Genomic DNA, 15164 nt, shown 5'->3' on the forward strand with positions numbered 1-15164 from the left:
AATATTTTTTCACTCAGAGAATAGTTAAGCTCTGGAACGCATTGCCAGAGGTTGTGGTAAGAGCGGATAGCGTAGCTGGTTTTAAGAAAAGTTTGGACAAGTTCCTGGAGGAAAAGTCTGTTATTGAGAAAGACATGGGGGAAGCCACTGCTTGCCCTGGATCGGTGGCCTGGAATGTTGCTACTCTTTGGGTTTTTGCCAGGTACTTGTAACCTGGATTGGCCATGGTGAAGATGGGGACCATTGGTCTGACCCAGTAAGGCTATTCTTATGTAATAATCTTCAGATATAATTTATTCTACAGGATGAGGCAAATTACCTCTCGTACTCTCAAAATCACTAAAATAGACAAAGGATCTACCCTTTACTATCATAGCAAGGACAATTGTGCTCCCATTGAAACCCCAGTCTACAAATCTTCTGTTAAGCCTCCTTGTTCTTAACCAACAAAGAAACACCAAAGATCTACTCTTTACCAATCTAGCAAACCAATTGTTCTCCCATTGTAACCCTGTTTATAAATCTTTTGTAAGCCGCCTTGAACCGCAAGGTAATGACGGAATAGAAATCACTAATGTAATGTAATGTAATTACCAAGTAATGCCAGAAAAGAAAGTGGATAATTACACATAGGGAAGAACCCAAATATGGTCCTACCCAATATGCAGGTTTTCAGGAGGTATGTGATGAGCAATTATGAGATCTTTGCAATTATCTTCACAGATTCAGGCCTATCTGATGTTTGTGATTCACCCTTTGGTCCCTGAAGGTGATGTTGAGGTAAGAGGCATTAGAATCCTGGGTACCACCGTTGCTGCTGTTGCCTCCTTGTGAACTGACAGTTCAGTATTATTATGAATTCCAGGTCACATGGAATGGGTTGAGCCGGTCCTGGTTTTATCTCCATTGCAGCTGTGGAATTTTGTTGCAGGTACGCTATGTAGGGCAAGATGTAAAAGTCCAGAGAAACAATGGAAGGACAAGATAAGGAATGATTCAGCCTTTCTCTAGCAATGTGAAGCCAGATATATCAAGAGAATGGGCTCCGCTCTCCCAACGACTTGACCAGTGTGACCCACCCCCAAAAAGAGAGCTCATCCCTTAGGGACAAGGGACAGAAGATCACTTACCATTCACGTCAAGCCTGTATTTTGCAACAAACGTCCCCAGGTTGTTGCTAGCTTTGCAAAGGTAGGTACCGCCATCACTACGGTTCAAGAAGAGGAACTGCAGGGTGTTGTCCACTTGACTGGTCTGAACTGGAAGGTCACTGCCCTCTTTCTCCCAGGAATAGCTGTGTGGACTGAAAGAAACCGGTACAAGAATTCATTACAAATGTAGCTAGACAGGGACGTCAACCATTTGTGGAAATTCGGAACCCTAACACTGAAGGGGTCAAGCCAGTCAATGGGCATTATTCATGGAGATTCAAAGAGGGACTGTGCAGGCTCCAGCTCTTTTATGCCAGCTAACACTTAAGTCAATATTTAGCACTTAAGCAGCCAAAAATAGGACAGACTTTTCTGAGGCACCATTTATGGCTGTTTAAAGGCTGACTATCAGCACTTAAGTGGCCAAATGCTGATTTTGCCCCCAGAACACCCACCGGTTTTGATCTAGGTGCTAATGCTATATTCAGCACACTTAGTTGGTTAAATGCCCCAACCAAGCAACTTAACCAGCTAAATCAATTTGAATATCAGTATTTACTCCCAGGATTGCTCAGCAGTAATGGCCAGATAGCCAACACTGAGTTAATTACCTGGAGTGATTTGGAACAGTCAGTGTTAGGCACTCGAGTGGTTCAAGCAATGACATTTGCTTTTAGGCACCCTGAGCTTATTCTAAACTGGCATTTGGGGGCCCAGATCCCATTCTAGAACAATAGCCTAACCCTGTACTGGTGAGTCTTACGTTACCTGCCAACAGCTGTATCAGTTTAAAGAAGGAGCTTAAGATAATTCTGTTTGTGCAAGCAGCAGCGTAGCGAGGGAAGGAAGTGCCTGGCATTGCTGCATCCCCCACCCCCACATACCTCTTCAGATCTTCTCTGGCAGCAAGCAGAATCTCCTACCTGCTGCCTGTGCTGGCCTCGGCTCGTCCTCTGATGTCACTTCCTGGTCCTGCGCTGCTAGGCTCTGTACCCTGTCTCCCACCCCCCTCTCCCTCCAGGCCTCTCTCTGTGCCTACCATAAGCCCTGATGGTCCAGCAGTGAGCCAGGACAGGAGTTATCCCGCCCACCTCTTGTCCTGGCTGACTCTGAATCATCCCACCTCCCAAACCTCTAGAAAGCCTACCTTGAAAGCCCTGGTGGTCCAGCTGTGAACTGGGGCAGGAGTGATCTTCCTACGCTCCTGCCCCATGCAGAGCCGCTGTCTAAAATGGCTGCTTTGCGTTCCCATGGCAACATCACGAGTTTACAAATAGAACTCTGAAGAAATTAAATTACTCAAAAATCTAGAGAATAGATAAGTCTTCAAATGCCTTCTGAACTCCAGGTAGCTATAAAAAAAGAGCCTTGAGCAAATAGGACAGCTATTTGTCCAGTTTAACTGGTTATGACTGAATATCAGCACTTAACTTGTTAAGAGCCAACTCCACCCCTCGGTCGTCCATTGAATAGCTGATATTCAAAGCAATTTTACCAGGCAGGAGAATATTGACCTCCTTTGTTTATTAAAAGGTTTTGAGAGGCTGCACAATTCCTATCTTCCTCTTCTCTAATATCTAATGCAAACTGTTATCCGTGAGCATAACAGCATCCCTTTGACTGTATCTTGCTCTACAGCCCAAAGCATTTGCTTTTTTGTACCACTGTGGTTTTATAATAAGGAGGGAGGAGGCGCTTTATATTGAGGAGTAACAGAAGGATAAGAGGGGCTGAAGAGGTCACTTAGAGGGGAGAAGGGCTGGGGGTTGTGAAGAGGTGATTGGAAAGTGTAAAAGAGTAATGAAATTAAATTGATGTCTTCATAGCAATACCTTTTTTTGTTAAATTTGCTGCACCCTCCCACTCTACAATCCTCTACCCTACTCTTGTCTCCAATCGCTAACCATTAATTCACCTCCATTTTATACTGCTTGCTGATGCCTCTTACCTGGGATTCCCTGCTCCATCACACTGGAGGCGAAGTTTTTCTCCTTCTCTGGGTATCTGTGGGTAGGCGTCAATCCTTGCTGTGGGACTATCTGTAAACAGAAGACAGAGCAGGTAAGGTCTGTCTGCCAGAGCTAAAGTTTGTTCCCTGTCTCCTCAGACACATATGCTTACACTGTGGCACCAGCTGCAATATTCAGCAGTACTTCTTAGCCAGTTATTTTTGTGGCTAGCCCCGATCAAGTGATTTAACCGGTCAGTAGTCGGCTAAATCGCTTTGAATATCAGGGCCTCATTATCCAATATCCAAATCTCTGATAATCAGCTCTTCTAGGACAGTCTTTCTCAACTCGGTCCTGGAGTGCCTCCTTGCCAGTCAGGTTTTCAGAATATCCACATTGAATTTGCATAAACCGCCTCCATTATATGCAGGACCCAGTTGAGAAACACTGTTCGAGAAGAAAGCCCGGGAATGAAGAGACAGATACAGTCGTACGCCACAGCATCAGTCATTAGGGTATAATGCCTTGCCCAGCCCATAACGTAGTGCAATTTCTGTGTTAGTCCGCTTTAAAGGTAATAAATAGAAACAAAACCAAAGAAAATATGGTGATAGCTGTAAAAGAATACAATATTGTCCCATGAACGGGGATCACTTGATTTTCCTTTTGTTCTTTCAGAGCCTGGGAGGAAAACCTCAATGGGCTGCAGGATGATTCCTACTATAATGAAACATCTGCTCTTCCTCGCAGAGCCTGGGGCTGATGAATCCTGCTGGTGGGCAAGTGATGTTCTTTGGCAGGCTGTCCACCAGCACAAGGAACATCTTGAAGGCTTGGCAAATTCATGTGTGTTCACTGCAGGTAGAGTGGGAGAGTAGAAGCCACAAGGGAAAGATCTGGGATTTCTTCCATATAAAGAGTGGGGCAGATAGTTGGCGTTATCCCTGGGTATTCGGTGCTAGGCCATGTCAAGGTACGGGCAACGAATATCCTGCTTTATGTGACAAGTTATCTTTTATGCAGTTAAAAGTGTGATATTCTAATCTACCCTTTCATCGTGTTATATGCTGCATCATCCCCAAACCAATGTTAGAGCTCTACGAGGATTACTAATTCTGTATTAAGTACTAGTACAATATTAGTCATTGTAAAAGTGTTTGAAAATGAAAGGCTTTCAAATATTTGCAAAGGATTTGATAAGATGTACACAATCTTAGATTAACTGGTAGTTCATTCAAAATGGAAGCCAAAAGAAATGACAAAGAACGAGAAAATGAAGACCTAGATTGAATGCCCTTAAAAGATGGATACACCAAAGAATGTGCATGAATAGATCTGCGATTGGCTTGTCTAACAGAGTTCAATATTAAAGATAGATAGATTTCTAAAATGATACAGGCACTTTTAAACTTGATTCTAGAGCTACGAGGCAATCAATATAGGCTTCTCAACAATGCCTTAAATTAACTGTAATCGCCTTAAATTTCCTGTACTGAGACCACAAAAAACTGAGTTGCAGTAATCCAGCTGAGACTGAACAAGAGCTAAAAAATGATGTTGATGGAAAAGTGACAACGTAAATTTTAAAAAACCCACTTTCTAAATAAACTTTATTTATTTTAGCCATGTATATACTGCCTATTATCTAAGTGGTTTTCCCTATCTGTCCCGGTGGGCTCACGTACCTGGGGAAGTGGAGGCTTGAGTGACTTGCCCAGGGTCACCAGGAGCAGCACAGGATTTGAACCCACAACCTCAGGATGCTGAGGCTTTAGCTCTGACCACTAGGCCACTCCTAGTTGTTTATCTGATGTTCAAACTTATGCCTAATACTAGTAGATTTTTCTATAAATAATAGTTCTCCAGTGTTCAAAAAACATTTTCTGGTAGATCTAGATATTCGGATCCAATCCATAACTATTTAGTTCTAGTAGAGTTTAGTTTCATATGATATTTAAATGACCAAGTCTGGATGGACCCAAAGACAACTAACTTACCCCCCCCCCACGGTAGAGGTTCTGACACTCATAGAAATCTCTACCGTGGCTTAGTAAGTTAGGGTCCTATTGGGGACAGCGGTGACCCCCTGAGGGACACCAGAGCCTGGGGACCATGCAGATGATATTTTACCATTAAAATTTACTAAATATGATATTGTGGCCACAAAGTCATGTAACCAGTTCAGTACATGTCCATCAACTCCCAATTGTGAAAGGAGATAGATTAATATATTGTGGCCCAAGACATGAAATGCTGCTGACAAATCGAATTGCAACAAATAGCAAAGTGTTGAATCTTGGAAATAAAGTATCCAGGTCCAAAAACCACGCTGAAAAGGACACAGTATCGAAAATTTATCTAAGCTGTATAGCGACTATTGATTCCATTAATTTAGTGAATATTGTGGAATATTAGCAATAATTTCTTAATTTCTGACCCAGAGTAGAAGGAAAGGAAACCATGATCTAAAAAAAATGATTTATCAACTCTGTAATCCATTTTACTGCCTGGGAAGGACAATTTCGAACCATAGGGACCTGGACTGGCCACTGTGAGAACGGGCTACTGGGCTTGATGGACCATTCATTGGTCTGACCCAGTGAAGCTATTCTTATGTTCTTACACAAAAGGGACGAGGTAAATTGAATTAAAGTAAATATAAAAAGGTTAAAACAGAGGGGGGTGAAGAAGAGGAAGGTTGTTCTGGCTTACGAAATTGGAAAGCTAGGGGAGTCTTCATAGCTGAAAAGCGTCTTTGAAAAGAAACATTTTAATGCCCCTTTAAAGGGTTAAGCACTTTTCTACAAAGGTTCACATGGGTGGGGGCACCTGTACGTTATCCACACCTAGGGTTACCAGATGTCTGGGAAAACTCGGACATGTCCTCTTTTCAGTGGCGTGCCTGTGGGGATTTCCAAAACTCAGCAGTTTGTTTGGGTTTTGCAGCCCTGAGCCCAGGTTCGTGTGGGGGTGGGGCAGGGGTGAGGTGGAATGGGGCGAGGCCAGGTGTCCTCCTATCCGTGCCAACAGTTGCACTTATCTTCCCTAGTAGAATTTTGGCAGCAAGATCCCACTACAGCCACTCAAACTTACATTGCACTTCAATCTTCACCGCGGTGGACGAATGTCCGTTGAGGTACTGCTGAGGTTCCACCGCACACACAATGTTTACGCCGTTGTCCTTCTGAGTGACCACAAATTCAATCTGGCTTCTTACAGTAAAGGTTTTCTTAACTGGGTCCTCTATCACCTCACTTTTTGCACCTGCAGAGAGGTAGAGAAAGAACGAAAAAAGGGGGCACGAGGAGTAAGTACTGGGCAGGAATCCAGAAGACATTTTATAACAGAGGGCCCCAAAATTCAGCCAGTAATAATGAACAGTATTTAGCTGACCACTGCCGGCATATCCAGTGCTAGGCCACGTGTGGGCTCCAACATTGAATTTCTGGGTATACGGGAGTGGTGAAAATATACGACTACTACTAGACATTGAAACATAGAAGAGACAGTCCCTGCTCAAAAGAGCTTACAGTCTAGTCAAGACAGACAAACTGGACAAGAAGGTGCTCAAGTGGGGGAACGATGTCAGTGCTTAGAAGGTGGGTTGGAGTTTGGAATTGAAAGCGGCTTCAAAGTGGACTTTGAGTCTGGATTTGAAGACTGCCAGAGGCGGAAGTTGACATAGCGAGTCAGGCAGTTTGTTCCAGGCATTCGGTGCAGGAAGGGAGATATTGAAATAAATATAAACGCTGGCTTTTTCAAAGCTGCAGTAGGCAAATGGGCTGATGCTCACAGAATTGCTATGAGCGCTAAATATATCTATCGATCGATCGATCGATATAAATAGAGTTGGTTAACCCCTCCCCCCTCTTTTACAAAGACATACGGCCCAGAGCACTAAATGCTCTGCGTGTCGGAGCAGCGTCTAGTCTGCGGTAGAAATCACAGGTAGTAAAGGGGGCAGGTATTTGGCACTTTACCAGCTACAGCAAGCTGCATTAAGATAGAACTGGTTTTAAGTGCTGAATAGCCAGTCAAGTGCTTACTCCACCCCCAAATGAGCCAGTAACACTATCCAATTATGAGCCACTGGACAGATAATGTCAATGGCCATTTAAATCATTTTTAAATAACAGGTCCAGAGTGTCCAATGTAAAAAAAAGGTGCCTCCTTTATGCTTATTTTATGAACTATTTCACACCTTGTCTAAAAGAGGACAAAACAGGATCCTGATGCTCGCGGTATAATGAACTATGCTATATGTCCATTAGACAACCCTTGGGGTTATAATCGTTGGTCCTGAAATATTTTAATTCCAAAACAATCCATTTTTCTAACTGTCCAAAACCATTTTTGTCTTTCTTTATATTATGAATGAGTCTATGCTAAATGTTCAAAAAGCAACCCCAACATCCATGTGGAAAGCGTATCTCATGGACCCAACCCACGCGGCATAGCGCAAGCCTTTCAATCAAAGCCTTTCCTTGAAGTGGGGGGGGGGGGGAATTCATTCAGGGGCATTATGGCTTTAATGCGCACTGCCAAAGCCCCATTCTATACCTATGGGTGTCTAGCATTCATTAACGCATGTTAAAGCCATACTCCTCCTTGATGAATCCTCCCCCCTAAGTTACCAACGGAATCATGTTTCGAGCAGTGGGTCAGTCTTCAGTGTTTCTTCAACCCATTCGTAATTATTCTTGAGTTAGGAATTGCTGACGATTGGCCCACCCTGACATGATTCTGTTGGTGGCCTGGCCAGGCCCACCCATGGCTATGCCCCTGGCATGTACCTATGTATATTATAAAACACAAATGTGCTTTACAACTCCGCCCCTATTCTATTCTGGAAAAATCTACATGTGTGTGTATAATGATGTGCAACCTTTTTGACAAGCACTGTATAAGGCAGTGCAAAATTTTTATATAAAACAGGCTTTGCAGTGGAAAAACCTTTATTAGGGTTACCAGATTTTCTGTTTGGAAAACTCAGACCCCCTAGACCCGCCCAATTCCACCCATCCCCGCCACGCTACACTCCAGTCCCGCCCCCCAATCCCATCCTATCCCTGCCCCCGCTGCCTGCTCTTGTCGGGCAGGAGCACATCCACGCATGAGTGGATGCGCTCCGGCCCGACAGTGATTGTTCCAAGCTTTTCAAATCCGGGAAAATCCGACGTCTGGTAAGCGTAACCTTTATAACATTTGCCCTGTTATAGAAGAGACCTGAGCAACAGGGGGGTAATAGGGTGGAACAAAGAGGGACTGTGATTAGATACCTTCCAGCTTTTCTGGTCCCTTATACCAGCTGAGTTGAGCAGCGGGCTTGCTGCCAAATGTTTTACAGATCAGCCTGGCCTTTTCGTTTTCCTTGAATGGACCATTATATCCAATGATTTCAGGTTTCTGTGGGACTCCTGCAGTGGGGGAGATGAGAGGAAACACAGCTACTGAAAGTAGATAGACACAGAAAATTGTGACATGGGGCTGGAGCTGCCTTCCCTGGGCCTACAGCATCAGCCTTTCTAACTGCTCCAACAGGCCAAGGGCCTTGGTTACTCTGCATCCTGCCTGCATGTGTCGAGATAGGATAAAACTTTGCACTGCCTATTGCTTTTAGATCCCTCGTATGTGTTGTCATGAAATAAACTTGTACTGTAAGTATAGAAAATTGTAGCTTGTAAGCTGCATATTACATATGTTAACCTGTAACCCGTTCTGAGCTCTTTGGGGAGAAAACGAATGAGATGAATAAATAAACCAGTCAGTGCCTTCTATCCCACAAAGCCCAGCAGGTTAACTGATCCATTAACTGTCAGGCTAGGAGAATAGCTGGAGCTTCAGCTGTATTTACAGGAACTGTGGCCCCTTGTCAGTTAATTTTCAGTGACACGGTCAGAGTAATGCTGCTGAAAATCCACCTAACTGCTGGGTCAAAATTAGGGTGAATCGAGGGAACCAGGGCCAGCACAGAGAGTGTCAATAATCAGTCAGTATTTGTACAAAAGCAGTGATTTTCAGGATCCGGTTTTGGCTCAAGCTCCTTCTGCTTGAATGGCTGGTGGGGATGCCAAGCCCAGCGGCCGAAGAAATCTCCTGAGCAAGTCCCACTTCTGCTGTCTGGCCAGCATTTAAGTCAGCAGGCACGCTACAGCTCCCGATGCCAGCACTCTCGCACATGCTCAGTTCAGCAGTTGAGCGCTGCTTTGGCGCTTGAGGAGAGCTGCAACCTCTTCAACCGATGGGCTTAGCTTAGGGTCACCAGATTTTCCTGAAGGAAAATCCAGACCCAGGCCACACCCCCAGGCATGCAATGATGTCACCGCATGCGCGGATGCCCCTTCCTGACACGATTTTGATGGGAAACTTATCAAAACCAGGACAAAATGCCAGGTTTTGAAAAGCTATCCGGACCCCCGGACATGTCCTTGAAAAGGGGAAATCCAGAGGTCTGCTAATTCTAGTTTAGCATCTCCACCAGAAAATGTATGTTTTAATGTTGCAGCCGTGTCAGGGGAGAGAATACCTGGCCCCAGTTCACATTTGCACCTCCCTCCCCCAAAACAGACTTCTGTCTACGCCTCTGACATACACACACTGCCCCAAGTAGTGGATGCACGGTGCTCTCTCTTACCCAGAACCGTCACCAGGGCTTTGGCTGTTCGCACAGGCATGGTGAAAATTGTACAGGTGTATTCTCCCTCGTCTGCCATCATGATGCTGCTAATATTAATCGTAAGCTCTCTGGGAGTGGATTTCAACAGCTGGATTCGATTATCTCTAAGAGCTTCAGGAAAGGGCAGAGGGGGAGAGAAAAGACAAAAGACATCATCGTGAGACCAGCTAGTGTAAAATCGAAGACCATGCAAGACCAACAGAGTTGAATCGGAGATAGGGCATGGGATGCAAAACCGGAGACAAAATGGACATGGCACATTCCCACTATTTAACATTTCTATTGCAGTGATAGGCATACGCAGTGCTGTACGTCAACTGATTTAAGAGACGGACCCTGCTCAGTAGAGCTTACAGTCTAATTAACAGACAACAGGACAAGTAGGGACTGACTAGAACTGTGCGAGACTGGGAGAGGTCAGCGGAAATGTGGTTAGATAAAAATCTAGGATGTTGGCGATATAACTGGGACTCTGCCATTGGTGGAAGTGAATCTGTGTTAGGTGAGTCTAGGGCTTCTTACCTCTCTTTTCACCAAAATAAAGTGTCTGTTGCTGTGGGTTAGACCATTGTAGGGATGAATTGTCCGGCTCTTCCACCTTGCAGGACAGTGTTACTGTGCCACCAACTACCACCATCTGATCCAAAGTCTCTGGCTGGCTCGCAACTAGCAAGAAAGAGTGACATCCGGCATTAATAACGGGACATAGTCTCAAAAGCTATTCACATGGCAAAACTGATTCCCTGGGCGAAAGGGCGGTACAACCTTGCAGTGCGCTTAAAAGAGAACACAGGGGTAAAGCTAAAGTTTGCTATCTGGATGGCATTTCTGGGTCGGTGCTGAATATCTGTCTGTTTTTTTATTTACTGTATTTAATCTTAATTTACACATATGAAGAAGCAAATCAGGCAACTCAAATTTCCAAAGGCAAAATAAAGCCAAAAGCTCACATCATGCGACATCTGTGTCTGGCATTTTGCTCAAACGCTGACCACCGCAGTTCAATTACGGCTGGTAAATCTGCTTCATATACAGGATCGGGTCATTATTCAAACCAATTTAACCAGTCCTAGATGGCTCCTGGTGGGTTAAATCGCCTGTTCGGGACTAACTGCTAATTTTCAGCCGCACTTAATCAGTTAGTGCCACAGGAAACAACCGGCTAGTACTTAAGTGAAAACCAGCTATTTTAGGGACGTCCTAGGGATGGAATCAGCACTTGGCTGCTTAAGTGCCAAAATTCAGTACTTAAGCAGCCAGGTTAATTGCATAACGGGACTGCATAAAATGTCTATGCTGTGCCCCCTAGCTAGTAAAGTGCTGAATATTGGACTAAAATGGCTATGAAAGACCCAGCATTGAATATCCGGGAATAACGCCAGTTGGAAGGGAAAGGGACTCGTATGCCACCTTTTTGTGGCTTTGGTGTTTCAAAGCTGACATTGAAGGCAGTGGGCATTGTAGGATTAAGAAGCAGCACCGGGATTTGATCTCACAACCTCTGGGTCCAGTGAGCCACACCTTCAGTCTGTCAATTCTTATGTTTGCCAAGTATAGGACAATGAAGCCGTTGTGACATCACTGATGAGGTTGGCTCTTAGGCATTATGACATCACAATCTCAGCTCTGGAATGTTGCTACTCTTTGGGTTTATACCAGGTACTTGGGACCTGGGTTGGCCGCTGTTAGAAACAGGATACTAGGCTTGATGGACCCATCATCCATGCGACCCTACTGGTCCAACCCAAGTTCCAGCTTCCAGACCTTTCCTGGACCTGACCAAAGGCCTAAGGTATGTGGGCCCAGCCTTTGGTTAAGATCACCCTACAGAATTGTTTTGGGCTTATCACTTCTGTAAGAAGGACCATATCTTTAACAGCACTTACTTTGCAGGTGAGCATTCACAAGAAGGAAATCTGGGCCGAGCATGGCTAGGGAACACACTTACATAGAGAACCTTCTGAATATTATACAGTATGTTATACACATCTCTCCAAAACCTAGGCACGAACATTCATACCAGATGCATATGCTAGTATCAGACCTCTCCTTTCCTTTATAGAACAGCCCTTATCGAGTGGCTCTCTGTCGCTGGTATAGCTACAAGTGAGCCTGGGTGGCTGAGGCCCACCCAAGACAATTCAGCAGTGGCCACCTTTCTCTCCTCTCTTCCATACCTGGATCTGGCATTTGCTCCCACTCACCAGCCCACAGCCCGGCAGCTCCCCCCCCCCTTCCTGAACCTAGTCACCTTTGCAGGCAGGAGCAAGGACATGCATTTGTTTCCTGCAGCCTGTCGCGCCTGGCCTGGCCTCACCCTCGCTGATGTCACTTTCTGGCAGAGGGAAGCCTGTGGAGTCAGTGCAATTAGTGGATGCACATGACCGCCACCATCCAGGACCTGAGGTACACCGGGCAAGGAAGATCCAGGGGCAGGAAGAGAGGGGGCAAGATGCAGGATAAATTATGTGGTGGTGGTGGAGGGTAGCTTCGAAGGCCCGCCCAAAATAACAGGTCTGGCTACTCTACTGCTCTCCACGGACCTAGAGATAGGCCTTTTTAAAAATATAGGACTGCCCTCTTTGTGTTTCAAAATCAGGTTGCAACGCGGCTTTGTAAAAGGAGCCCTAAGTGAAAAAGAAAGAAAAATGGAGACAGATAGAGACCATCCGAGCCATCTCCTCTCCTCTCCTCTTCACTCCCGATGAACGTATCCCAAACTTTCCTAAGTTCGGATGGTTTTTGTCTCCACCACCTTCTGAGAAATCGTAACTTCTGAGTCTGTTTCCTTCACCACCTCATTTCAACGGAGAGAGACTTGTCTCCTGTGCTCTCGATTATATCTCCCCTCTCCCACCAAGTGTGAAATGTATGCTCAGCTTTTCTCTCAAGTTATGTGCAGGGACCACAGCAAGAACCAGGACACACATGCTTTTAGCAGACTGAAATGGCAATTCAATCGGTGTAAGTCTCATTTTTTTCTACCCATCTCAACTAAGCCTTTGAAAATGTCCTTTATTCAGCCTCACATGCAAACAATAGCATCAGCCACTAGGGGGAAGCCAAGAGCGTTCCAGCTGACAAAGCCTAGGCTCCATTTTTACATGTGTGACCTCCATGCTGTGTATCTGCAGGTCTTAACTCCCACAAAATCTTGTAACATCATAACTCTGCATCTCCTTAACACCAAAAGATCATCCTCACTGAATGAGTTTTAATGTAGTGGAATGCTTACAGAGCACAGGAGACGAATAAGTAAAACAAATCTGAGTTACACAAGTAGGGCTTTATCTGGCCAGTTCTGGAGACTCTGCTTGTGATTCTAAGTGGCCACAAGTGTCCAGCCCTTAATTTACAATGCCATAGCTAATCCAAGACTATAACTGTAGTACTGATATTAGTTAGACCTTACAATCATTAACATCTAGACAGTTCCATTTTAGATCCACGGCTTTGTAATATTGGCTCACAAACCTGCCAGACTGAATGCCTGGGAGCAAAGTTATAGGAATATTAATCCTGACTGAAAGCATTTTGAGGAAGAATATTTATCAAGATGCTTCCAAATGGTAAATGGAATCCTAAGTCGATGCTCGGCCTTCAGGCTGAGAGAAGGATTGATTGAGGGTGCCTAGCAGACACGGGCTGTTTGACATGGGATATGTCATTGATATTTTTCCCATGATGTTGCAATGTATGTCATTAATGAACCAGTACGAACAGAAAAAAAACATGACATTTTGGGTGGAGAATTGGCATGCTTGACTTAGGCGTCCAACATAGATGATGCCAAATTAGGCGAGTGAAAAGCTGACTTAATGGAGTGGGGCGCAATGGTTAAAGCTACAGCCTCAGCACCCTGAGGTTGTGGGTTCAAACTCACAATTGCTCCTTATGACCCTAGACAAGTCACTTAATTCCCCTTTGTCCCAGGTACATCTGGACAGATAGGGACATATGCTTGAGTACCTGAATAAATTCATGTAAACCGTTCTGAGCTCTCCCAGGAAAACGGTATAGAAAATTGAAAGAACAAATAAAAGACTAAAACAATGTCAACATCACTTGATACCATTTATAGAATCTGAACCCCCAATGCATGTACAAGTTAGGCACAAGTTTTCCTTGGCCTAAATGGGTGTGCCTAAAAATTATGGGATGCATTGGCAGTTAGGGCAATTCCATTAGGTGCAAATACCTTTTATAGAATCACGCTAAGCGCCGTTCTAGTCGGTGCTGATTATTTTGGTGCTATATATAGAATTTGACCCAGAGCGCCATAGGCCTGTTGAATAGACCCTCACCCTTAAATCCAATTCTCCACAACTGCTCTTCCTGTTTCACCCCAAAGCCTCTACTTAATTTATCACTGGATTGAGACGGACAACCTGTGTAGTAAGAGGTGGTTATCATCTTACCAACCAACCCTATTCAAAAATATGAAACTGGCCTCTGGTCCAACAAAATGGATTAATAGTTCAATGGTTATGAAACAAAAAAAGACAAAAATTCCATGGAATTCTGATCAACCCACAGCCAGATGGTTACCACTTGGTTCCATGCTTGGTGGCTCCTTAGCAAGAACCCAGTGGGACAATATGAGTGGAAAGGGTTCACACATGATGGCTGCCTGATGAGAAACAGATGGTCAGCATGGAGCCCATGCGCAGACGTGTACTGCAGCATTTAATTACATCAGATCCGTTGGAAAACACCAGAGATGACTCTGTCTGCCGAGAGAGCACATTAGACTATAAAATAAATGGAGAATGGATTAGGCTTTATCGTTTTTAGGTACTATAATAATGCACAGAACTGCATTAGCTCGACAGAAAACATTGTAATGGCTCTGAAGTTCCCTCCCCTGATTCTGCAATTCACTGCTGATGGATATGGCCATGAAAAGCTCCTTTCTCACCCTTCCGCCCTTTCAGAGGGAGTCTCTAGCAAACAGGAAAGAAAACCTTTGCGCAGACCCAGCACCAAAACTGTCCTGTAGATGGAAAGAAAACTCAGAGGAGCATAACAAGGCTCCCCAGACAAGAGAACTGTCTCTGCAGCTCAATGATGCTTTCTTACCATCATTGTGGGAGGCGTTAGAAGCTATTCTGAACCCACCCTGCATATTCGCACTGTCTTTGGGATTTGTAGTTCCCGTGTCTATTCTAAACCAGCAGTCACTTCCTGTTAGCTGTAGTTCTTGTGTCTTATACCATTGCATGTGACTCCTTTCCCCTATTCATGGGTCACAAGCGTTTTATATGTAGAATATCTAAATTATGGAGGACTGACTTTCATGCTTCAGGCCCTAGTCACATGCTTTTGTCCCTACTGGCTAATTTCTCAGCCCTGTAGTCTCTTGGTCTTGCCCTGCTAGAAGACGGCCTC

The 15164-nt window shown here is 44.7% G+C and overlaps 1 protein-coding gene across 3 annotated transcripts in view; it reads right to left on the minus strand.

Annotated features, from left to right (window-relative positions):
- The window catches only part of CADM3 (cell adhesion molecule 3), a 106077-nt gene that overhangs the window by 18054 nt on the left and 72859 nt on the right, over positions 1-15164 (minus strand). For all 3 annotated transcript variants that reach the window (XM_033924375.1, XM_033924373.1, XM_033924376.1), the window contains exons 2-7: positions 10299-10442; positions 9735-9887; positions 8380-8517; positions 6194-6364; positions 3100-3190; positions 1131-1303 (exon numbers count right to left, since the gene is read on the minus strand). In XM_033924375.1, the coding sequence (XP_033780266.1) occupies positions 1131-1303; positions 3100-3190; positions 6194-6364; positions 8380-8517; positions 9735-9887; positions 10299-10442 (870 nt within the window). The remainder of the gene's footprint in view (positions 1-1130; positions 1304-3099; positions 3191-6193; positions 6365-8379; positions 8518-9734; positions 9888-10298; positions 10443-15164) is intronic.

The sequence above is a fragment of the Geotrypetes seraphini genome, chromosome 16 (assembly GCF_902459505.1).
Source record: "Geotrypetes seraphini chromosome 16, aGeoSer1.1, whole genome shotgun sequence".
NCBI lineage: Eukaryota > Metazoa > Chordata > Amphibia > Gymnophiona > Dermophiidae > Geotrypetes > Geotrypetes seraphini.